The sequence below is a fragment of the Coccidioides immitis genome (genome assembly GCF_000149335.2).
Source record: "Coccidioides immitis RS genomic scaffold supercont3.1, whole genome shotgun sequence".
NCBI classification, from domain to species: domain Eukaryota; kingdom Fungi; phylum Ascomycota; class Eurotiomycetes; order Onygenales; family Onygenaceae; genus Coccidioides; species Coccidioides immitis.
The window spans coordinates 4,150,339-4,173,052 of NW_004504310.1; the positions used below are offsets into that span (position 1 = coordinate 4,150,339).

A 22,714-nucleotide genomic window follows, 5' to 3' on the forward strand; every position below is an offset into this window, starting at 1 on the left:
CGAACTGCAGCATCCGGCCCTGCGGCGCTGCGTCATTGCAGCCGGAGTCCGTTATCTAGTCCTATTACGGCCTAGTGTCTTTTGTTTTAGGATACCTGGTCTTGGCAGAGCGAGCGCCGAACTGCCCATGAGTGACATCTGGACTTCCGGATCTGGTTGCTTCTATAGTTTCGTCAACGTCGCCTTTCACCGCAACTCGAGCTGTTGGAACCGTAAAAGGCCCCTTTCACATAAGCCTTAACATCACCGGACGAAATCTTTTAGACCCGAGATTACTTAATACCAAAATAGCAGGCGAACCCTGCAATTCAACATCATCTTTAGACATATACCAAAAGCCACGTACGAATGTACAATGCTGGCGTCCTATACCTGACATGACTTCTCAATTTTTCCAAGGAGAACTATCCACTTTGATCCAAGAATCCAAAAGGAAAAACTCTGACCTTAGAAATGTTTGTGTTCAAGCCCAGATGTTATCCCTGAGTCTCCGACCAGTCTCAAACTTACCAGGCAATTAGGCGGCAGAAAAATCCCTCGGTGAACTTAAGGCTCTGCCATCAACTTCAGAGGTTCAATTGGCGGCAGGTTCGGGATATCTGACACAGTGCCTTCTTTCTCATTCACTGCTGACCAGCCAAGAGACTTGGTACGAAGGCCGCAGTTTGCGAACCCGTTTATTCTAGCCTGCCATACTCGCCATGCCAAACTTGCGGCAGTAGGGGTGGGCTGCATCCATAGGCTTGTAGCCTCCGGAGCATTGCCGTCTGAACAGCTTAAAGATGTCGTGGATGGTTTGCACGAAACCACAAATCTAAGTACGACACCAGCTCCAGACGTCTTTGCATACCTTTTCTAATACCTCTCCAGGTCTTGATGTACAGCTCAAAGTTCTCCAAACATTACCCTCGCTGTTCCAACGGCATGCAGGCAGCCTGAGCGGTCAACTTCTAGCCAAGACACTGGAAATATGTGCAACGATGCAGACAGTGAAAACAATAACAGTTGCCAATACGGCTGCAGCAACCCTTCAGCAGCTTGTGGTATCTGTCTTTGAAAAGGCTGTCAAAGAAGACGGTGCGTCAATTCCAACTTGGCCCAATCATACTAATGAAATGTACTAATTTCAAACAGAAGCCTCAACGGACACTACCCCGGTATCTGTCTCACTAGGAAACGAAAAGGTTGATATCTCGGCGGCAAATTATGACGCTTGCCGAGTAAGTAGGTTCCATGGTAATTCTTTCAATTCAGATCTGATCTCGCATTTAGCTACTCGACGATCTTTGCCGGCTTGTTGAAGGCGAAAGCCTTAGATATCTAAGCATAAAGCCTCTGTCTAAAATATTTGTCCTGGAGTTAATTGAAAGCATTTTTATCAACAATAATGACATCTTCGAGAGTCATCCAGAACATGCCTATATTCTCCGATACCGTTTAATGCCGTTAATAGTGAGGATTTTGTCTGAACGACACAGCTTCCCGGTTACAGTCCGCGTTTCAAGGATATTATTGCACTTACTGAGATCTCACTTGCGCCTTTTAGCTGCAGAGTCGGAAGTAGCTTTGAGTCTTCTCATTCATTTACTCGATACTGATGCCTCGCCACCCTGGAAACGTGCCATATCCATGGAAATATTTAGGGTCTTATATGCAGAACCAGGGCTAATAAGACTCATTTTTCGCTTATTTGACGAGAATGAGGAGCGGAAAAACATCCTTAAGGACCATATGGCTTGTCTGGTACGGCTGGCTGCAGAAAAGCCATCACTCATAGGTTTAAGCCACCAGTCAACAGTTCCAACAGCTCCTGAATCATCTGGGGAAACTCTTGAAGATCAGGTTGCGCTCGAAGCCGTTGGGGTTGCGGGCGTAATTGGAAGCCCTTCGACTAGTGCAGATGCATGCGGAATCAGTAGTCAGTGGAGTTTACTGCGCGCCCCATATATTGAAACATTGGAGAAACTAGAGGCACCAAGCCCCCCGGAGACCTATATTTACAGCCTTATTCTCAACTGTATCAGCGCACTTTCCGATAGCATCGCGAAATTCATCCTTCCCCTAGCGGTTGCCGAGACAAAAAGCAGGCGGAGACGACACGGCTCGTCATCTAATAACACTAGTGGGACCATCCCTGAAGAAAAGGCAGCCGCTGGCGAACCGAGAAGCTCAAAATATGTTTCCGTTCCGCTGAATCCGCTTAGCCTCAAATCTCATCCACAGATCGGGGAAATTCAGATTGTGGCAGGAATAATCGATGCTTGCTGGCCTGCTGTTCTTGCTACCTCTTCAACTTTCCTGTACGCTGCCTTGGACGGTGATTTCTACCATAACCTAGTCCGCGCTTTTCAAAGGCTAGCCCATGTTGCTGGCCTCTTGAGATTAAAGACACCAAGGGACGCGTTTCTCACCACCCTTGGAAAAGCTGCAGTCCCTGCCGACGTTGTGAATATTACATCAGCCGCGACATTATCTCCTAGGACCGACGATCACCATCTATCGGCTCCTGAATCTCCTATTCCAAAGTCCCCACGCGTCGCTGAACTAACCAGCACCTCCATGGAAAATCAAGGCGCAACACTGAATACACGAAACCTCTTATGCCTTCGGGCGCTGCTGAACCTGGGAATAGCCTTAGGCCCAACTCTTGACCAAGAGTCCTGGTCTATAATCCTTCAGACGCTGCAGCATGCAGATCTGATAACCGGAGTATCCGCTACTCCAGCCTCCAAACTGCTTGCTCCGGATCAAAATGGCGACCCCGTCAGTGTGGAATCACTCAAAGGGACACTTGGGAACGAAATCCTAGCCGTTCGAACGGCAGCAGCCAAAATGCTTGAAAACACACAAGATTACCCGAACAAATCGCTAAAAACATTTTTGCTTTCCCTACTCAACCTATCAGAACGTACGGAAGAATCGAAATGGAGCGGGATTAAAAAAGAAGCCGGTGCACCTTCTTCCCAAGTCGGTCAACAGACAGGACGGATCCATCAAACAAAACGCAGCATGTCCATTGCATTGGGTCGGTCAAGAATTAGGGAGGATGAATTGAAATTTGTTCTAAATAAAATGGGCGAATTGGCGAAATCAAACGCTGAAAGACTCGCAACGACTGCCGACAGCGAAGATATTTGGGATATGACTACGAGTAATCTGATTTCAATCACCAGTGATGAGCAAATCAGTCTTTCTCTCCGCTCAAAAGCTAGCGAGGTGCTCAACAAGCTTGTATTGGACACAATCAAAATTGCAAACCCCTTGAACCCTTCGGAACGAGACCGAGTCCAACTTCGTGGTCTCCGTGCCTTAGTAACTGAGATCTCCATACTTTATGAGACTGAGCTTCATTTTAACTCGAAAGCACGTGGTACAGATTTCCAACTGCATGAATTTGCTCTTGAGACGCTCAAAGCTATACTAGAAGAGTGCGGCGACTCTATAACGGCGGGATGGGACCTGGTTTTTGCCATAATATCAACGGTGTTCAACAGGCGAAAGTCCCAAAATCGGAATAGGGAGGCCCCTTCCTCTAGTCTAGCCACCATTAGCGACTCCGAAGCGGTGCTTGTGAGGTCCCCAAAGCTCGTTCGAACCGCTTATGACTCCCTCCAGCTTGTGGCCTCGGATTTCTTAGGTTTACTACCTGCTTCTTGCCTCCTTGAGTTAGTGGAAACATTTTCTTGCTTTACTTCTCAGCAAGAAGACTTTAACATTTCGCTTACTACAACCACATTCTTCTGGAATATTTCTGATTTTATCCGAGGCCAGATTGGTAACTTTGCCATAGCGGATGAAATTGATGTCGCATCCAGCGAAGAGAACTTAGCTAAAATGGCCACGGCTACTGACTCATCATCATCGAGACATGCACTATGGCTATTATTGCTTCTTAATCTCGTGCATCTTGCAACTGATAGTCGCACGGAAATACGCAATAGCGCCATTCAAACCCTTCTTCGAATATTCGAGCACTACGGCGAACAGATAACGCCCAATGCATGGCATTTGTGTTTAAACCGTGTTTTACTTATGATGGCGGAGTCTGTTCAGCAGAAGTTGCAAGAGGCGTTGGAATCTACTGAAAGTGGAAACGCCGATGACCAAAAAGCCTGGACTGAAACAGCCGTGCTCGTTACAAGAGGGTTTTCAAGCCTTATCGCCGGATTTTTTGACGCGATTATTCAGTATCCAAGCTTTCGGGAATCATGGAGCCGGCTGCTACAATACTTTCGCAATATCCTCAATTCTAGCCAACTAGAGTTACAAAGTACTACCTTCGCAAGTTTCGCAGACGTGCTTCATCGCATCAAGGGATACCAGGATATTGGCCGAGAGGCGCTGGAAAAAGCCTGGTCAGTCTGGGTTGCTAATCATCCTTCCACTAAAGGCCACGATTCCGAGAAATCGAACCAGGAAGCCCTGCTAGCCTACTTGAACACATATAAGCAACTCTACCGGCTGCTTGGAAATAACTTGAACGATGAAGAAATTGTTAACATTTTAAGGAACCTTCAGTTTTGTGTGTGGGAGTCAGTCACTTCCCGATACTCTTCGGACTTGGAACGTCAATCGGAAGTTCAGAGGTCTGTAATCGAATGCTTAAGAACTCTTTGCTCGGATAAACCGGATTCTCAACGTGCAATAATAAATTATCTGGGACAATTCGCCGATAGCGCCTTGACGAGATGGTCGTCCACGGATCCAAAGGAAAAGCCAACGTTTGTCGCCTTTTCGAAGGCATCTATGCAGCTCTTGAGCCAGTATATTACAAATCAGGGGATAAATATAAATGTTCTATTGGGGAATACGCTGAGTGAGGCAGTCAAACATCTGGTGAATGCGATTCTACATAAGTATATCTGGAAGGGGAAAGATTGCGACCCGCCCCTTTGGCAAATTGCGACGACGGCTTCATTAGACATTCTTGAAATTGCCATTCCATCTATAGAGAAGGAATATGAGCAGATTCCGCTGGATGTGGTTGCAAACTTCTGGCTTCCGGTCGTTGATTTAACTCGCGGTATTGTTTCGGCTGATCATTCAGAAGATCATGATGTTCCCATGGCCACTGTTGCAAGGGATGAAAAATTCGATATAGATGCTTTTTCCCGGCTGCGGGCGCTCATCATCCCTTCCTTGGGATCAAACCTTATTCCCGATCGGATCCGTCGTGACTTTGCGTTTATCCTTCTAAGTTCGTCACTCATATATCACCCGCAACGCGTTGATATTCCTTTGGAGCAGCTAAAGCTCGAACCCCTCAAAGATCTATATGTGATCCGCAGGGGCCGCACGATCGATCCTCGACCAACACTACGATTTAATCTATCCTATCTCTTAATAGACACTCTATTTGACCTCGTGTCAATGCGGGTGTCTGGAAACAAAATCGATTCGCAGGGCGACGCAAAGAGAAACATGTCGTATGTCACGCTCGCTAAATCAATATCGCCTTATTTAGTTCTACGTTGCGGGATAACGTTGAAATCATATATTGCTGACCAACCTCTACGAGGCCTTATGCCTCCACCTATGGCTGCTCGGAAAGAGCTTTTACATCTTCTCAAGCGACTTTATGACCTCCGAAGCGAGCCTGTGGCGATTCCAGCTACAGGTCCAAATGCACGCTCCAAAGCTGATTCAGACAAATCTGATATTATCGACGATGAAGCCAAATACAAGAAACATCTCGAATGGGTGTACCCTCTCGTTGTTAAAGGAGTGCCAATTGCGGGTAGAGAGGCGGATGATCGCGAAATTTTGGAGGCATTAACAAGGATTCTAAACTCCGTTGCAAGCCATTTTGTTCTGCAGGATTAACCAGTTTTGTATGTGCGATTTATACTTAGATCGGACGCCTCTTCGGTAAGGGCCCTATGATGCTCATACGTATTGTTTTGAATTCTATTCAAAATGGCATTGATTCTCAGGGAGATGAGGACAAGCAGGAAATACCTGACGAGACTGTTGATAACGTTTCCGGCGAGACAACTCTGTATTCAATGTGCTAGCATACTATTTTGGAACGATAACTAAATGGAACACCTCCAGTAATGTTGAGAATTCAACAGAAACTTCGCGCAGATACATCTCAGCCCTTCCCCCGCTGCTTATGTCTACGGTTCGCTTGGCTCTTCTGGGGCTTACCGATCTTTAGACCCAAAAGACTCGGCTTCAACAGTTATGAAAGAGCAGGAGCAGCTTGCAATCATGTATGCATCTAGCGTCTTTGGCCTAGTCGGAGAATCCTAAGATGAGGGGAACATTGCCGAGTTGGTCGGTCGACGGACTATGGAGCTGGGAGTGAAGGCGTTCGTCCTGGGCACCCGACACCCTGATAGACAGGCCTAACGTTAGCATCGAACTCATGGGGAGCATGAAGCCGTTGAAATGAGGCCGAGAGCACCTGGAGTTCGTCGGAGAGTGCTTGGACTTGGGACCTGGACACATTAGAAAGCACTCTTGATCTCCCAGTGGAATCAATACACGGTAGGGCTTTGCAAATAGGAGCTTGGGATCGAAGGATCCGGACATCATGAAGAACACTAGTTAGAAGGATGCATAACCTTGCAGTCTCACTCGGCGGCCAAGGAAAGCATGGCGTAGCTTTAGAAAATGTCTTCTCAGTTATCATGAACAGATTTGCATATGACTAGGTAATCGAAAGAAGCCATCGTCGAAGCGAATGGGCCTATTCAGTTAGTAACTGAATAGTTGCAGCGGCCTGCGTCCAAAGCATGTGGTTAACTGGTTAACCAGCTGGTTGCTTGGTAGCCATCGGAGATATTTTCTTGACTTGACCACGAGAACATCGCAAGAACCCGTCAACAAACCATCTGGGCTATCCAAGCATCAGGATCTCCATCGATGAATAAGCTCCTCCTAATCACTAGTTTCAAGTTTACCCCGGATTTTCACGATATATTCTCTTCCTCTACGGAGTACATATGTATCCCCCTCGCCTCACCGCTAATGTTAACTGGCGGTGGCGAAGTCTTTGCACCCTAATCGGGCTGGATTCCTGTCACCCCCGCCCCCGCCATCGGCATTAACCCTTCATCCATGGTCTGGATGGCCAGAGATTCGCCCCTCGTGCTGTTTTTCCTCTCTTCAAACTCGAGAGAACATGCGGGGAACAGAGCGGGCTTCGATGGGATTCCGAGGCTCGATGGAAGAGTAAGGTGGAGTTCCCGCCGACCCATGATCCCTGGCCGGGCTGCCTCTTCCTAGCGGGCTTTCGACGTGGCCCCCTGCTCGCCGCGAATGATGTCTGGGGACTTACCTGGGGTAGTCCTTTCTCAGCGGGCTGGGCACTTTGCTTTCTTGCGATCACTACTCCGTAGGTGCAGAAAGAGACGGGTACCCTTCCGTCTACCAGGCTATCTTGACCAGATTCGGACCTCGGGAGCCACTTCATGGCATGCCTTGTTTTTCATCCTGGAAACCCGTCAGTGCTGCTGGAAATGCATGTCGGTCAAGCGAGATTTTCTAGGCTAGCCGTCGAGCCATCGCGGCTGGCCGCAATTTCAGGTCCTGCGCCATCCCTGCAGGACGTTTAAAGATGACCATCTGTGCCCTGCCCTTTTCATTCCACAGGGGCCCGCGGGACCGTCCACATTCTTTGTCTGAGATTCTTTACCAAGTCATCTTGCCTCCAACACAGCAACATGGAGTCCAAGCAGGCCTCAGACGCCCAAGGAGAGCCAACGCTGATGAAGGAGGAAATTGAGCAGTCTTCCAACAGCTTAGACAGAGATACAGAGTCCGGCCAGATGGACGACAGGGAATTGCAGAGACGACTTCGAAGAATATAGTATGTTTTCCTCAAATGGTCTCACCCCTTCTTGCCATTCACTCAATGTATCTCGCTGACCTTTTCAGCTGGAAAGTCGATCTTCGACTTATCCCCATCCTAGGAGGTACAGTTGCCAGTAATCTTAACCGAAGTTGCTTATGCTGATTGATCAATTGTCATTTCCAGCTCTCTATGCTGTTAGTGGGATTGACCGCATTAATGTATGTCTCTGTTCCTAGTCTTGCTCATGATGGCTGGCTCCTACAAAGAAATATGATCACTGACGTGGGATTGTAGCTGTCCTCTGCTCGCGTGGCGGGTATGCATGAAGACCTGCATTTCTACATTGGCAATCGCTATTCCGTCGTTCTTCTCGTCTTTTTCATCACCTACTTCATGTTCGAAATTCCGAGTAATATCATCTTGAGAAAAGTTGGGGCTGCAATATGGCTGTCGTTTATTGCAATGAGCTGGGGAATTGTCATCATGTGTATGTATAACACTCCATAAGCCATTTCATACATATGGATTTGCTAACACACTTATCTTAAAGGCGCGGGTTTCGTTAAGACATGGGGTGTGCGTACTAAGCTTGAACCTTACCCTCTCTCTCTCTCTGTGTTTTTTTTTTTCTTTTCTTGGCCAATCAACTAACTGGTATTCAGCCGCTTATTGCTATCAGATTGCTTCTTGGGTTATTTGAGGCAGGCTTTTTGTAAGTGGTTCTTGAGCACTCCGTTTATATTCCTCATCAGCTAATAATATGTACAGCCCTGGCTGCATGTACCTCATTAGTTGCTGGTACAGAAGATACCAAATCCAGCAGCGGTACGCAAACCCCTTATATTCTCCCTGTTTGGAGTACCTTTTACACGGGCGACTAATCGTCCATTGAAAGTATTGCTTGGTTCTACTCTATCAATGTCATTGCAAACGGATTTGGCTCTCTACTAGCTTACGGAATCATCCAGATGGAAGGGCTCGGTGGTCTTCGAGGTTGGAGGTGGATCTTTGTGATTGAAGGACTCCTTACCTGCGTGCTCGCCATGATGGGTTACTATCTTATCATTGATTTCCCGGACAAACTATTGAAAAAGAAGTCATTTTTGACGGCTGAGGAAGTCGAACTTATCAAGGCAGAGCTGGATAAAGATAGGGGCGACGCTGTCCATGATCCCATTACTCCAATGAAGGTTTTAAAGACGCTTTCGCGCTGGCAGCTTTGGATCTAGTACGATTCTCCCCTCGCCTTGTCGTCCATCAAACGTGCGAATATTGACTAGGCTTATAGCTCGCTCCTTTTCATGTGTGTTGCCATCGGCATCTATGGATATGCTTTCTTTGGTGTCGTTATTCTTCAGGGAATGGGTTACTCACCAGGCCGTGTTTTCCTCCTCTCGGCTCCGCCAGCTATTGCCAGCGTTCCGTTCTCTCTGGTAATTTCTTACCTTGCTGATCGAACTAAGCTACGTGCCCCATACGTCGCGTTTATGGCCATTACATGCACGATTGGATATCTCCTTGTTGCATATCCAAAGCAAAATGGAGTGAGGTATGACTATAGATATATATTGCCCTCTCCGCCTTTGCACGACGAGAATTCATACTTATCTACCTCAATTCAGGTATTTTGGCGTCTTCCTCGGTCTCGCCGGAGCAAACGGCGCCCTACCAGCTGTTCTAGCCTGGCAGGCGAACAATATTCGAGGCCAAAGTACACGAGCGTAAGCACATACCAATCCGGTCTAATGTCGCAATATCTTACATTCTGTCAACCCTGACCCTTCCATAGTACCGCATCAGGTCTACAAGTTGCCTTCGGCGCAGTCGGTGGGATCTATGCCTCCGTTACCTTCCTCGAAAGAGAAGCTCCAACGTATTTCAGCGGGTTGTGGGCTGGAATCGTAAGTTATCCTTTGATATTTTAATTTTCCCCACTGGCTTTCGAACCTGTCTTTCTCTCTCTCTCTTTTTGTGGCGTCAGGTTTGAATATTTGAGCTGACAAGCTTGGAACTTGGATGACACAGGCGGCGCAACTTTTTATGCTTGCTGCGTGTATAGGAATGAGTATTTATCACTATATCCAAAACCGCAAGGCCGCAAGAGGAGAGATGGTAATCGAGGGCCTAGAAGGGTTTAGATACACATACTAGGCCTGGTAGATACGTTATACTTGGAGAAGTGGTGAATCATTTGTTTGGCTGGGATGACTTAAACAGATTATATGATGCAACATCTTGTACAGAAAATCCTTTTTGCTTAATGATGGGCCTAGCCATGACATATAGGCGACTAGCAAAGAGGCATGCATGTCAATAACAAACAATTATAAATCAAGAACTCATTCATCATGATGGGTTATGATCCCAATTTTGATTGCCATCCACGTGCATATTTGCATTTACTCGATAAACAAAAGACCAAAGCAATTTACCAAAGCCATCAACATGGAACGAAAAAAATACCTCTACGATATATGCGCCACCGAACGCCCGCACCTAGGAGCTGATTAAGGTCTGGAAAGACGCCACTACGTTGCCCGAAAAACGTATGTTTATGCAGCTGCAGGAACCTGCTGCTGTTCATGGGCCGCCGGATTAGGCTCGGGCTCGGAATCTAGAGCTTCTGCATCCCCTCCTTCTTTCTGAGTATGCGGGGGCATAGGCTGCTGAGGCGGTAGTGCCGCTGCGCCAGGAACCGGAGGAAGTTCGGGAGGCTGTCGATAGAGGGTGATTTCAGATTGTTTGAAGTAGCGACGAGCATCTGTGTGGCAAGGGAATACGTCAGTCTTTGCAAAGAGCTGATTCTTGGATGTCCATTTGCTGTCTCTTCCCATTCAAGTTTCAGGCTGTGTGGTTGGCAGTGGAGTGCCAATTGTCGACTGAGCGGGATGGTGGGCTGTCTAGTGATAGCGGGATGGGTATCGAGATGCCAGTGTGGGGCTGGGACAAGACGCCAAGGCTGGCGTGCAAGACGCGTGGGATTATTCATTGGGATAAAAACGAAATTAGGAATGCACGGAAGCCACCGAGAAGGTGTGTGGAAGCGAATCCCTGCGTCCTCGCGAAGGGGGGCTGAAACTTTCGATGCCGTATCCACAATGGTGGATAATGTCTTCAAGAGGGCCGGTATGTGTCGGAGACGGGGAAGGGGAAAAGATTGCACAAAAAAAAAAGGAGAGGATATAGGACAATCAAGGAAACTCAGCTCTCGACACTCACCTTCATCAATTAGGACCAAACTAAGATAGTATCTAGTCGAATATTTCTTATTGACATCGCGGAACGTGGGTGTCAGATCGAATCCGCCGAGGAATAATCGAATGGGGATAGTCTCTCCTGTGCGATGAGAAAAGAGGTCAGCCAGCCACCCACCGAATGCCCAGCCTTAAAATGAAAAGCCTCCCGTCCAGAAAAAGTGGTATGTGGCAAGGATGTGGAGGAAGATTAAAAAAACAATAGTGGGGAGGACAAGGAGAGCTTTTCCGTACCTCTTGATGGAGAACCGTCCATGATCTAGATGGCAATGTTAGTAGTGAGACACACGGGAAGCACTGCGGTGACGATTAATCACTAACTTCAAATCTGACAAGCGTCTCGCTCTCATTATACTGGTTTGGCGGTGAGCCAGTCGTCTCCCGTCGTATAATCGACAGCTCCATATGTTTTATCTTGAGCCGCACGAGCAGAAAGTATATCCTCCCAACGATCACATCTTTGAGGTGGTACTTCGACTTTGAGTATTCGAATTCAATGTGTAGACAATCCTCGATACCGACGTCCATTTTAATGGGACTGTTGTTGTCCGGGGGCATTTTGTACGAATATACCCAGATATCCTTCTCTCGTACGATGTCGGCTATCCTGCGTGAAACGGTAACTCGGATAAAATATCGCAGCTTGACATTGATGCCATTATATGACTCGTACTGCTTCTCGACATTCTTGAAGTTGAAGGTAAACGTGCGCGGATGCTGGAGCTCCCCGGGAGCCGCGAGTTCCTGCACAAGGGAAAGAAACTCATAGTGATTACCCCGGTCAAAGAACATCTCTGTGAAAGGTTTTACATAACAGTCAGCATAGCTTTATTCTTAGGCCCTTGCTAAAGAATATACCGCCTCCAACCCAAAAGGAAAATAGGGGCGATATCAGCCATACCGATCGTGCCAATAAACTGCACCTTGATGCCTGTATGTTCTAATCGCTTCCCGTCTTTCGGCCTGACCGTAACTGCGCCCTTCACAGACTCGCCATCCATGTACAAGGGCGCCTTTTCACGCCTATTCTTATCGAGCTTGATATCGACGGTTTCTCGTTCGTCGGCATCCTCGAGGACTATGTCGATGTCGACGGGTGTGGAGAAGAAGAACGATGACATCTTGGACCTAACGGCCAATTATAGGCGGACGGTCAATTCACAAAGGCTTCAGCTTAGGGACGGCGTCAGTATCGGATTCTCCAAGCACCTGAACCCTCGTAGCTGATCTGACGGAGTTGGTGACCGTTGTGCCTTGCGAGACTCCAGATCGAGATACCTCCGCCCGCCGCGGACGGTTGTACCCTCTGACGTAATCCACGCTAAGGCCAATCCGGCTAGCACAGTTGAATTCCGGAGCAAATACCGCTGCTAAACCCCTTTTGGGGCTAGTCTCGTCTGATGGCTTTTGATACATATCTTTGAAGCTTCGCTGGGCTGCTGACTGAATTTCCTTGAAGGCATACTCGCGCGCAACATCACGGAAAACACCCAGACAGCCCAACATCTACCAGCAGAATCAAAATGGGCTTGCTGCCAAAGCTCGTGTGACAGTCAATCTGCATCCCTTTGCCGCAGCGGCTCGAATGACCTGTCGATGCGCGCTCCTGGCTTGTCGCTCTCAGCATCCTTGCACTCCAGTTGTTCAGTCGAGATAATATCCAATAGTCCTCATAGCAAAATGAAGTTCACTGCAGTTTCTCATCTCAGCTTAGGATGTCATTGAAGGAATAGATGCTCATCACTGAGAAATTTGCACATTAACCTCTCTGTCCTCTGTAACTAATTGGTATTACTGGATTTATAACAAGGAATGACTCTATACAGAGCATCCATGACGAAACAAGTCATACACCCATAAACAGCTGTGGTTGTTAGTTACATCACATCGCATGAGGCTCATGTTTCCAAAGACATGATTAGCGGGAGGCACGAAAACCCTGCATGCAGATTGCCTCTTAACTACCTGTATGGTATGCATCCTTATGGGATACTGGCGTTGAGAAAGGTGGGATTTGTGACTGTTGAGCCCGGCTGCAGGAGGTGAATGCTTTAGTCAAGCTGAAGCTGTTTTTCCATAAGTCTGCCTGCCTGCCCACAGCCGAGCAAAAGGATGGTACTACAGAGTACAGAAAGGCATCTCTTGTTACGCCTCATTCCGTATTAGCTTGCTCGGATTCGCGGAGATAGCGGCCTCATCAACGTACTCCGTGCTAGGGTGGCCTTTGCCGCGATTCTCTACGGTCAATCAACACGCATTCCTCAAACTAAAATTTACGAGCTTTGAACCGTATATGCAGTTTGACCAATCCTGTTACTGAGCTACGTTGAATTTATGGATTAGGAAAGATGTCCAACCAGTGAGGTGGTGCACCGTGATTTGGTGATGTTTGTCAACTCGCAGGAGGGAAGATCCCGGCTCGGTCCGGCTGAGGCTGGTATTGATCGCGGGGTTGAGTGAAAAAAACTCGAAGTAATCCCTCTAGTGCGGATAAAGCAGAAGTCATAGTTTTACACTGCATGCTGGCAACCTCAGTTTTTACATGGCTTCGGATTGGGGCCACTTTTCTTACGACTCGAGGCGTCTATCACGAGAACGAACCGAGAAAGCGAGGCCTGACCATGGCTCCCTTTATTCAAACCCTCCACCTGATCTATGCGCCCGGTGTTTTTTTTTTTTTTATCAAGGTAGCCTGCGCGTGCAGACGAAAGGAGTGCCGGACCTCCTTGGAAAGTAAATATTAATTCCTTAGTTCCGCGGATGCGATGCAAAACAAACTTCCACGTTTCCACAGATCGCAGCCTAATCGACCATGGATGGAAAGCCTACGATCGCACGCAAAGCTTGGGCTTGACAGTGAAGGAGGAAAGGCGGAATGAGCGGATTTTCAGAAGAGCTATCTAATCTCCTCTGGTCGGTTACAAAAGGACATACGGAGGAGAGACGCCCTCATCGTGGAGCAAGGTGGGATGGCTGTCCAGATCGCATGTAAGGGATGACGTATCGGACACATAGTTACATCGATGAGACAGCGGGATTGGCTCGGCTGCATGCGCTCGATGTATAATGACATCAGCTGGCTGGAACCAGCTCCCTGTCGAGCCAATTCTGCGAGCGCAGGGCAGAATTGCATGCCATTACTCCGTACAACAGCACATCGCGCTGCAGATGCTCGCGCGGGGTAGAGGACAAACTCCCCTTCAGCGTCAGCTCCAGCTCGTTCAACGACGAAAAGAGTGGCTGTGTTCTCCAGCGGTTGGGCCAACGTCGTTCAACCGAGCCAACAATTGGGTCGACGTACATACATCACACACGCAGGCCTGCATTCTGTCGTGCTTGCAGAAAAGGAGACGATAGCGATGTTTATTTGTGACAAACACAAAAGTCAGAAGAACTGTGGGGAGGAGCAGTTAAAAAGGCAGCTAGCTACATAATAGCTTTCCCCACACTATGGCCACATGGACAACAATCTGTCGGCAGCGTCCATCTGTGCGATCAGGAGTAAACAGGTCCGGCATGGCCCATTTCATGTAACTACATAACCGCGGTGGAGCAGTACAGCCCTCGGACTCCCGCACTAACGCGCCTCGTCAGAAACTGCCGTTTCCATTGGGCAGCGTGCGAGTTTGCTGCGGCCTGTCGAAGGAGCTGTGAATCAAAAAAAAAAAAAAGAGGCCCGGGGAGCCCATGAATCATCCCATCCGCCTGTGGAATGCTTCCAAAGATTCCGCCCACGCCCGGAGTAACCAGCAAACCAAGCTCCTCCTCACAGCGTCCGTGAGTCCCGACCTCGAGCGTTGATTCGTAGTCAGTAAAGAAAAATCACAAACCGCCCAACCGCACACAGGCCCCGTGTTTGCTTCTTTTTCCCTGCGTTGCTGCGCTTTTGATGTCATGGACGGCGATCGCCGGTGTTAAGCCCATGAGTTCGGAGTCAGTAAATGCCCGTTTTAAGTTCATATTTCTTTCAAGAGCGGTTTTGAACTCTGGCCTTGACCCTTGCACAAAAAGCCCGTGTTATTTTATTTCCCGGTAGCCGCGCAAAATAACGATTGGCCCGATTTCTGTGACAAGAGAAGGGCTAAAAGCCACTTCGGGCCACTCAAATCGCACACCAGCCCAAATTACTCCGGACATTTGTAAATAGTTTAATATAATCACAGAGAGAGAGAGTGTGTGTGAGAGAGAGAGAGAGATGTTTGTCTTGGTATTGCCACTCAGGTCGCTTCCGGCCGCCAATTCCGGCCGTCTGATGGCTTCTCGCAATGAGACAGATCAATTTTTCTCCGCAGACCGCAGATTCTGATGTTAGTTAGCTGGCTTGATGTTCGAGTGTTGGTTTCTCTCTAGACAAGACTCCCTTTTTCAGCTCCCGTCTCCTTTTCACTGAAAAGGGAGCCCATCTGGATGGGTTCCAGATCTACAAAAAAAAAAACCCCTCCGGGGCAGCAGCCCAAAAACGCATCGAACGGCGGGTTTGCTCGTGCATTCGCTGTATTTTTATTACTCGCAGCAGGCCCGTGATTGGGCTTCCGAGCGGAGCTGCGACGATTAATTTCACTGCTAAGACGGTGATTTGTTAAGCGTTGGTAATCCTGCAGGAGAACAAGACAGGTCGCCTCCGTTATTTCTGTTCAGAAGCCGTTGCTCCACGTTTCCTTGGCCGTGATGCTAAATCTGTCCACCGATGGATGGCATTCCATCCTGTCCGCTCTCCCTGGCCCTCACATGATCCCCTCGTTTTTCTTTTTTTGGCCCCGGGCTGACGGCTGCGCGATTGCGAGCCAAACTCGATGAGTTTTACGGAGGGGTACGTTGCCTCTATCTCGAAGCCGTGAATTGAACCGGTAAAGTTATTTCTGTTTCGGAGGGCAAGGCGTCCGGAAGGCAATCCCACCTTTTGCCGGGTCTCCTTTAACCCCAAACCCCAAACCCCCGCCGCGGAGACACCGCTATCCCGTCCACAAGCAAGGAACAAAACAAGCGACCCAGAATCGGTTGTTCTCCGGCTCCCAGTACCGTGATACCGGGTCCAATAAGGCTCTCCTAAATCCCGTTCTTTCGCTCGAGCTAATCCCACTTACGCTTATTTTTTCGACCCTGAACTCCCCCAGCACCAACGCTCGGATCTCCAATCATTGTTGACTCAACAGCTCCTTGAAGATCCCCCTCCGGTTGATTCGGACCTGTCCCAAGGTTTCATTTCTCTGGGGGAGGAAGGAAAAAAGAAAAAAAAAAAAAAAAAAAAGAGAGAGAGAGGGAAAAAGTAAAAGAAAAATGCCTTTAAAATCCAGACCATCCCCGGTCTTTTTGTCCCCTTTCCCCCCTCTTTCTCTCGCTCTCTTTTTTTTTTTTTTTTTTTTTGCCTTTCTACTATCCATCCATTCTATTCTCGTGTCTTGAACCTCCTACTGGGATGTCCCGTCCCTGAATAATACTTATTCCCTTAAAAGTCTTATACCGGCCATTACTCTCCTTCATTTCCCTTCACTGACGCGCTTTGACCGGGACTTGCACAAACTTGTACTATACTTTACACATACCTTCTCCAGGCGACTACCTTGTCATACTCCCGTGTTAGGACCGATTGCTATTCACGACGTTGACATCAACCACTTGTTTCACCGTCCTGCAACTCAATTCGGGTGGCGACTTGCACTTTAAAAAGGAACCATTTTCCTGGCAAAAGAAGCGCCCTGCTAGCCCACCATGTTATCCACAGAAGAGCCTGCCCGCCGTCCCCATATCATGGCTTCAGTCGGCGCCAGATCGCTCAACAGACGTGCCCACCACCTACCTCCAAAGATCCCCATAGCATATCCCCTAGATCCATACGCCACCATGCAGCATATCTGGATCCTCACCGGGCCAGCCGGCTCGGGGAAGACGACAGTTGCCAGGGGATTAGCAAAGGAGTTTGGTCTTCCATACATAGAAGGAGATGATGTACGTCGTCTGCAGCCTGCATCCCGTCAGCCGCATTCCGCGCTTCAGAACAGCAAAGAGCTAACCATTATTTCTTCTCCTGCTCACAGTACCATTCCACGTCCAACAAAGACAAGATGGCCAACAACGTTCCCTTGACCGACGCCGATCGGTGGGACTGGCTTATCCAGCTCCGCGAAGCCGCGATCAGCAGCCTGGAGTCGAAAAACTCCCCCGCAGGCGTCATCGTCACCTGCTCAGCCCTAAAGCACAAGTATCGTGACGTCATCCGCGTTGCTGCGTACGACCACCCGTCTGTCAGAATCCATTTCATCTACCTGCGCGCCGACGAGCAGATCCTCCTACAACGGGTCAAGCAACGGAAGGGCCATTACATGAAGTCGGACATGGTCCAGTCGCAGCTAGAGAACCTGGAAGAGCCGGATTCGGAGTGGGATGCGATCTCCGTTGATTGCGCCGCGAGTCTGCCGGAGGTGCAGAGGCGCGTGAACGTAGCGGTGCAGAACAAGCTGGACGAGTACAAATGAGTTTCGTTTTGGCGACGGGCTGCTGTTGTTCTTTTTCTCCCTCGTTCTCTTTTGGATTGGGAGAATAACAATAGGCACTGTTCGCGTGCGGCTCCCACGAGTAGAGTTCCCTTTTTCTTTTTCTTTTTTTTCTTTTGAGACCCATTGACACCTTTTTTCTGGCAGTTAACTCCCCGTGCTGTGTCCGATATGTGTCACCTATGATCTTGTGCCACCTCTACGAAGTTCTCATTTCCCGGAATTCTTCAACAAGTCGGCTTCTCAAGGATCGAATCGCGGAGTACCCGATTGTGGGTCTGCTGTTTCTCTTTATTTCCATTTTATTTTTATTTTCTTTCTATCGAGCGATTCCCCGGTTAAGCGATAGGCGCATTAGGAGTTAGAAAGGAGGGTATTCCTGGGAACCCCATGTGCGTTTTCCTTTGTTTACGCGATATATCAATTGTAATTGGTTTCGATTCTTTGTTAGCTATTGTTCTTCTCTCTGGGAGGGATGTGTGTTTCTTTGCTGTATTGCTAGGCATTTCTCATTAGCTACCCCGGTCCAATTCCAGGCGTGATTACAGTCGCACAAATTCTCCCCATCGAGTTATCACTCGCTTTCATCATACCGACCAGGTGGCCAGACCCGGATAAGATGCACCAAACAGAGGGGCTCTCTCTCGGGGAAGGACAGGAACACTCCCGGACTAGCACACGGCGGGGAAACTCCCTTGGTCAGGAAGCGAGCTGGGCTTCTGCGCTGGAAAAGCTAGGGTCTCCATGATATAAGTTCCCGCGCACACGACCGAAATAACATCGGCACGCTGATCGGAGGGCCCTGCAGGCTGCAGTGCAAAGGAAGCGGGGATCCGGTTTCTCGTTTATTCCCTTTTTCGATCCTTTGCGCATTCTTCCAACGTAAGGCCCCCACACCAAAGACCGGGGTGGGGGAATGCCCTGGTGTCCAACGGTCCCAGGCCCTGGCGTTTCTAAGGCGGATAACGACCGAAGGTTTTGAAGGGGAGAAACGCATGAAAGGAAGAGAGAAGCCGGGGCCCAAAACAGGACTTTACACACAGCCCCCCCGGTGAGGATGCATACATACGGACTACATGTTCCGTACATCATACCATACATGAGCGGGCTGAACATATGTATGAGCAACGGCCCCGTATCCGGCCTCCTGCATTAGCGAAGTACAAATTAACCAAACTGCGCTTTGTACTCCGTATGTACGTCTGTATTTCCGGAGTCCTCCGGGTGCTCGAATTTTGGAGGAATAACGTACTGATCATCTGCAGCCACGGCTGGACCAGACAGCGCGTTCCCCCGTCCTTCGCGCCTGTTTCAAAGCCCAAAGCGTGCACAGACCCCTACTCGCCGTTGCGTGGTTTTCCGACGGGCATGCACCATTTTAAGCGCCCAAACCACCCGAGGCTTTGCTCAAGGTTACTGCGGAGGCCGGAGCCGGGCGAAAGAAGAAAGGCAGCAATGTTTAGCCAACCGCGTTGTTCCTATTGCCAATACATAATTGCTTCTCAACCTCGGGGTAAACACTCCCGCACCCGAACCGACAATGGAGCTTGCGAGTGAGTCGACGGCTTTTGAGGCGTGCGCCTTCTTGCGCTGTTGTGACGCATCATATCCACCATCCCTGTCCACGAGCCAAATCAGGACTAAGGAAGGAATGAAAATGGAGCTCCCCGTCCATCTGTACGGATGGCGCTTGGTTGCTTCCCGTTTCTCTTTCGGTTAGCCATGCGTGGGTCATGTCTCAAAGCGCTTGAGATGCGAAATGTGAGATGTCGATTACGGATGATTATATGGAGCAAGTGATTGGCATCTTCAATTAGCGGACAAGTCAGAAAGGGGTCACGGTACGGAGTAGATAGACGGTGAAGGGATATGAAATATAACGACTTCTTGTCACCCTCTTGTGAACCAGTTAGAATGTTAGCTTTAAGAGGGAGGATCGCCTGATCATCGGTGTTTGCGAATGTTGTCGTTTTTCCTCGGGAGAAGTGTCTTTGAAATGCCAGAACAGGAGGAACCCTGTATACGTCTCTGAATGGCTCCTCCAAGTTTCAGTTTATCTCTTTTTGCTGTCTGACTTGCTTGATGGAGGATTCATCTTGCCTTGTCCTAACCCTGCGTCATGACATATTACATTATTATTACAACCCTGAATCATTTCTGCTAGTCAGCATTATCTCACAAAGCAGTGACATTTAGGGCTCTACAACACTCAAACACCTAGGAAAAGTGCTCGCTCAGCCGGCATTGAGAGATGGCGAAGCTTTAAATCGTTAAGGCCTACGACCTCGAGAGCCTTTGGGTTTAAGTCTGGAGCGCTCTCGCCGCGCTCCTGAAGTATAAAGAAAAGTCATCAGCATCACTTTACGGAAGGTTTCACACCATATCCTCTGAGCTGCCTTATCCACAGAGTTCTCAAATATGCTCAGCCAGAAAACAAGGAATTACACTTTGTTTAACACCACAACCAGTGACAGGCGTAGCAATACATGGGCCTGCCGTAAACAGACCGGAAGCTATTGTGACGGTGGAGTGCGGTCAAAGAGTTTGTAGAGTGACAGGTAAGTCGCAATATTAAGCGATGCAAAGTTACAGACCTTTCTTTTTTCTTTTAATGGATAGAGATCAGCTAACTAGCTATGAACTAGGTGGCTCGTATGTAGTTAACAAATAACTGCCGGCTCGATATGTTTCTAATATTTTTTTTTTTTTTAGAAAACATCGTCTATGCGTATGACAGAGCAGGCGAGGCCATAAGGGTGGAAGAATGTGAAACGCTTTCCACAGGCAAGCTTGTGTATACAAGAAGCACACAATTCTAAAACATGATATCCTTTCCCAAAATAAACAGAAAGAAGATTAGGCAATCAGGAGATGCTGTATGCTCTCCAGAGCCAAGAAACATGTAACCAAGGAAGTACATAAACAGCATACTGGGTATCTTGCGTCCCATTATGGCTTATCTCAACGCCAGCATCATCGTCTCCGGGGACTCAACATACATTCTAACCTTCTCTGCCATTCTTGCCATCGTTGCTCCGTCAATGACGCGATGATCGGCACTCCAGTTGAATGTCATCTTCTGGTCCTTGACCACGTTACCCTGCTCGTCAAATACTGGCACGGTCCGTGACCTGCCAACGCCCAGGATGGCAACTTCGTTTGGCACCAGGACAGGCGCAACATATGTTCCGCCAATGGTTCCGATATTGGAGACAGTGATGGTTCCGCCGTTGAGATCGGCAGGAGTCAGTTTTCCGGCACGTGCAACGGCAGCGAGCCGGGTTACTTCAGCCGCAATGTCTAAAATGGAACGGGCTTGGACGTTTTTGATGTTGGGTACTAGGAGCCCAGTTGGGGTGTCCATGGCCACCCCGATGTTGTGGCTCGATCTCATTACTAAAGATGGCTTGTCGGGGTTCGTTGTGGTGTCCACTCTGGCATTAAGGAGAGGGTACTGTTGCAGGGCAAGGGAGACAGCTTTAATGATAAATGGCAGGAAGGAAATTTTCTGTGGCTCGGTAGGATGCGAAAGGATCTTCTGTCGGATAGATGCGAGTGCGGAGATGCTGAGATCATCGGCGTAAAGGAAATGTGGGACTGAGAGGGACTTGGTCATTGTCTTGAACATCTGGGACTGGATGGGTGTTAGACGTGTTGGGGTTTCGATTTGGGGAGTGTCCACAGATGGCGTGGTGGCGGTAGGCTGCGCTGCTGGGGCTGCTGCTTGCGAATCTCTCTCCGCAAGATATTTGAACACATCTTCTTTCATCACTCTGCCATCCTTGCCAGTTCCAGTGATCTTTGTAATGTCTAAACCATGTTCCTTCAACAGTCCGCGGACCGCTGGCGTCGCAAATGTAGCATATTTGGACTTTGGCGCAGCTGGGGCGGTTTCGACCTGGGCTTGGCTATTCTCAGCCAATACTTCTTGGGCCGTCTCTTGAGATACGGCAGATGCGGAAGTGGTTGGCTCTGGGGCCGACTCCGCCTTGGGGGGAGCAGGGGCATTTGTCTCAGGATATTTGGCGTCATCGACCTCTATCTCGCAAAGAGCCTAGCCCGATGTTAATATATGACTAGGAGAAAGATTTCAATTGAATGAAAGTACCATTCCGGTCGGGACCGTGTCATCGGCTTGAAAATGGAGCTTCTTGATGACGCCCTCGTAGCGCGATGTGATCTGCGAAACGGTGTTAGCAAGCAGCATTTCGGAAAGTGGGGGGGAGAACGTACATCATCTACAGCTTTATCCGACTGGTACTGGCATAGGGGCTTCCATTCCTCTATTCTAGCACCCTCCTGGACGTACCACTGGATGATTTGAACCTCGGTGATACCTGCGGAACGGCCAAGAAGTCAGCTATGATGCCGCCGGTGGGCAGATCCGGAGTTTGCGGTCACAATGATCATACCTTCACCGACATCCTTCAGGATCTGAGACCTGATCCCCCATGGCACCGGGGTGCTGTGAAAGCGCCGGCGGGAGCGATGGTTGAAGCCGGCAACCGGGGGAGCGGCGGGGAGGATGCGGGACGAAATGCGAGCTTGGAGTGCCTTGGAGAGCGATCTTCTGCAGTATAGGGAGCCCATGGTGCAGCTGGAGAAGTGGACGAAGCGAATTGGGGCAGAAGACAGCTCTCTTTTCCTTCGACGAGGATGAGGAAAAAGAGGACGTTCCCTCCAACCCCATAAAATAGCCCGAAAAGGATTGTTGCGGTGTTGACGTGCCGGCGCAACACCGACGATAGCCGCCGAGCGATAAGAGCACGTGACGCGGCGCTGGAAGGTTTAAGGTTATCTTTCGCCAAGACACACTAGTCGGACCGGGACTAGTGATGCCCTGTCCGCTAGCCCTAATTCCCCCATCCGGAATCCAAACCCCCCAAATGACCAAAACAATAGCTGTTCGCCGCTGCGACAACGAGTTTCAAGATGCGCGAGATGCTCTGGACATTTCATTCACGTCGAAAACCACTCAAGCGGAGAAGACAGTCCAGTATGGTACTACACCGGACATTTTGTTTGGCTCATGCGCCTGTACCAGCGCGCCAGATGCACATTTCGCTTGGGGTCGCGCGGGATGGCCCTAACCGGCGTTTCGTCAGACACGCCCCAGATATCGACTTTCATCTGCTCTCTGTATGGAGAAGCCGGCCGAGCCGATACCA

The 22,714-nt window shown here is 49.0% G+C and overlaps 6 protein-coding genes across 6 annotated transcripts; 3 read left to right on the forward strand and 3 right to left on the reverse strand.

Annotated features, from left to right (window-relative positions):
* Positions 1-196: 196 nt before the first annotated feature.
* Positions 197-6,071, forward strand: CIMG_01636 (endosomal peripheral membrane protein). The gene is made up of 6 exons (XM_001247864.2): positions 197-455; positions 522-588; positions 645-818; positions 871-1,077; positions 1,135-1,220; positions 1,273-6,071. The coding sequence occupies exons 1-6, from the start codon at positions 378-380 to the stop codon at positions 5,821-5,823; spliced, it is 5,163 nt and encodes a 1,720-aa protein (XP_001247865.1). The 5' UTR covers positions 197-377; the 3' UTR covers positions 5,824-6,071.
* Positions 6,072-6,849: 778 nt separating this feature from the next.
* Positions 6,850-9,952, forward strand: CIMG_01635 (uncharacterized protein; the record flags this gene model as incomplete). The annotated part of the gene is made up of 12 exons (XM_001247863.2): positions 6,850-7,816; positions 7,885-7,922; positions 7,985-8,019; positions 8,096-8,288; positions 8,352-8,377; positions 8,464-8,513; positions 8,570-8,626; positions 8,697-9,029; positions 9,090-9,350; positions 9,424-9,522; positions 9,591-9,702; positions 9,827-9,952. The coding sequence occupies exons 1-12, from the start codon at positions 7,671-7,673 to the stop codon at positions 9,950-9,952; spliced, it is 1,476 nt and encodes a 491-aa protein (XP_001247864.1). The 5' UTR covers positions 6,850-7,670.
* Positions 9,953-10,085: 133 nt separating this feature from the next.
* CIMG_01634 (vacuolar protein sorting-associated protein 26) lies at positions 10,086-12,327 on the reverse strand. The gene is made up of 5 exons (XM_001247862.2): positions 11,957-12,327; positions 11,377-11,849; positions 11,290-11,314; positions 11,021-11,137; positions 10,086-10,562 (listed from the first exon to the last, which is right to left on the reverse strand). The coding sequence occupies exons 1-5, from the start codon at positions 12,174-12,176 to the stop codon at positions 10,354-10,356; spliced, it is 1,044 nt and encodes a 347-aa protein (XP_001247863.1). The 5' UTR covers positions 12,177-12,327; the 3' UTR covers positions 10,086-10,353.
* A 4,071-nt stretch (positions 12,328-16,398) lies between these two features.
* Positions 16,399-17,996, forward strand: CIMG_01633 (thermoresistant glucokinase family carbohydrate kinase). Its single transcript, XM_001247861.2, has 2 exons — positions 16,399-17,001; positions 17,091-17,996. The coding sequence occupies exons 1-2, from the start codon at positions 16,765-16,767 to the stop codon at positions 17,526-17,528; spliced, it is 675 nt and encodes a 224-aa protein (XP_001247862.1). The 5' UTR covers positions 16,399-16,764; the 3' UTR covers positions 17,529-17,996.
* A 249-nt stretch (positions 17,997-18,245) lies between these two features.
* Positions 18,246-19,602, reverse strand: CIMG_10785 (uncharacterized protein; the record flags this gene model as incomplete). The annotated part of the gene is made up of 2 exons (XM_012358897.1): positions 18,799-19,602; positions 18,246-18,693 (listed from the first exon to the last, which is right to left on the reverse strand). The coding sequence occupies exon 2, from the start codon at positions 18,660-18,662 to the stop codon at positions 18,246-18,248; it is 417 nt and encodes a 138-aa protein (XP_012214320.1). The 5' UTR covers positions 18,663-18,693; positions 18,799-19,602.
* Positions 19,603-20,134: 532 nt separating this feature from the next.
* On the reverse strand, positions 20,135-22,225 carry CIMG_01632 (2-oxo acid dehydrogenase acyltransferase). The gene is made up of 4 exons (XM_001247860.2): positions 21,959-22,225; positions 21,780-21,883; positions 21,655-21,726; positions 20,135-21,600 (listed from the first exon to the last, which is right to left on the reverse strand). The coding sequence occupies exons 1-4, from the start codon at positions 22,134-22,136 to the stop codon at positions 20,503-20,505; spliced, it is 1,452 nt and encodes a 483-aa protein (XP_001247861.1). The 5' UTR covers positions 22,137-22,225; the 3' UTR covers positions 20,135-20,502.
* Positions 22,226-22,714: the final 489 nt, after the last annotated feature.

Excerpts from the sequence above, each read along its gene's own strand:
- CIMG_01634 (XM_001247862.2), bottom strand. The coding sequence starts at position 12,176 with ATGTCATCGTTCTTCTTCTCCACACCCGTCGACATCGACATAGTCCTC. Across the intron at positions 11,315-11,376 it reads AGACGCTTGTCAGATTTGAA|ATCATGGACGGTTCTCCATC; the intron begins GTTAGTGATTAA and ends ATTGCCATCTAG. Across the intron at positions 11,138-11,289 it reads GGACGGTTCTCCATCAAGAG|GAGAGACTATCCCCATTCGA; the intron begins GTACGGAAAAGC and ends CTCATCGCACAG.
- CIMG_01636 (XM_001247864.2), top strand. The coding sequence starts at position 378 with ATGACTTCTCAATTTTTCCAAGGAGAACTATCCACTTTGATCCAAGAA. Across the intron at positions 456-521 it reads AAAACTCTGACCTTAGAAAT|GCGGCAGAAAAATCCCTCGG; the intron begins GTTTGTGTTCAA and ends CCAGGCAATTAG. Across the intron at positions 589-644 it reads AGAGGTTCAATTGGCGGCAG|ACTTGGTACGAAGGCCGCAG; the intron begins GTTCGGGATATC and ends ACCAGCCAAGAG.
- CIMG_01633 (XM_001247861.2), top strand. The coding sequence starts at position 16,765 with ATGTTATCCACAGAAGAGCCTGCCCGCCGTCCCCATATCATGGCTTCA. Across the intron at positions 17,002-17,090 it reads CATACATAGAAGGAGATGAT|TACCATTCCACGTCCAACAA; the intron begins GTACGTCGTCTG and ends TCCTGCTCACAG.
- CIMG_01632 (XM_001247860.2), bottom strand. The coding sequence starts at position 22,136 with ATGGGCTCCCTATACTGCAGAAGATCGCTCTCCAAGGCACTCCAAGCT. Across the intron at positions 21,884-21,958 it reads CCTGAAGGATGTCGGTGAAG|GTATCACCGAGGTTCAAATC; the intron begins GTATGATCATTG and ends GCCGTTCCGCAG. Across the intron at positions 21,601-21,654 it reads ACACGGTCCCGACCGGAATG|GCTCTTTGCGAGATAGAGGT; the intron begins GTACTTTCATTC and ends ACATCGGGCTAG.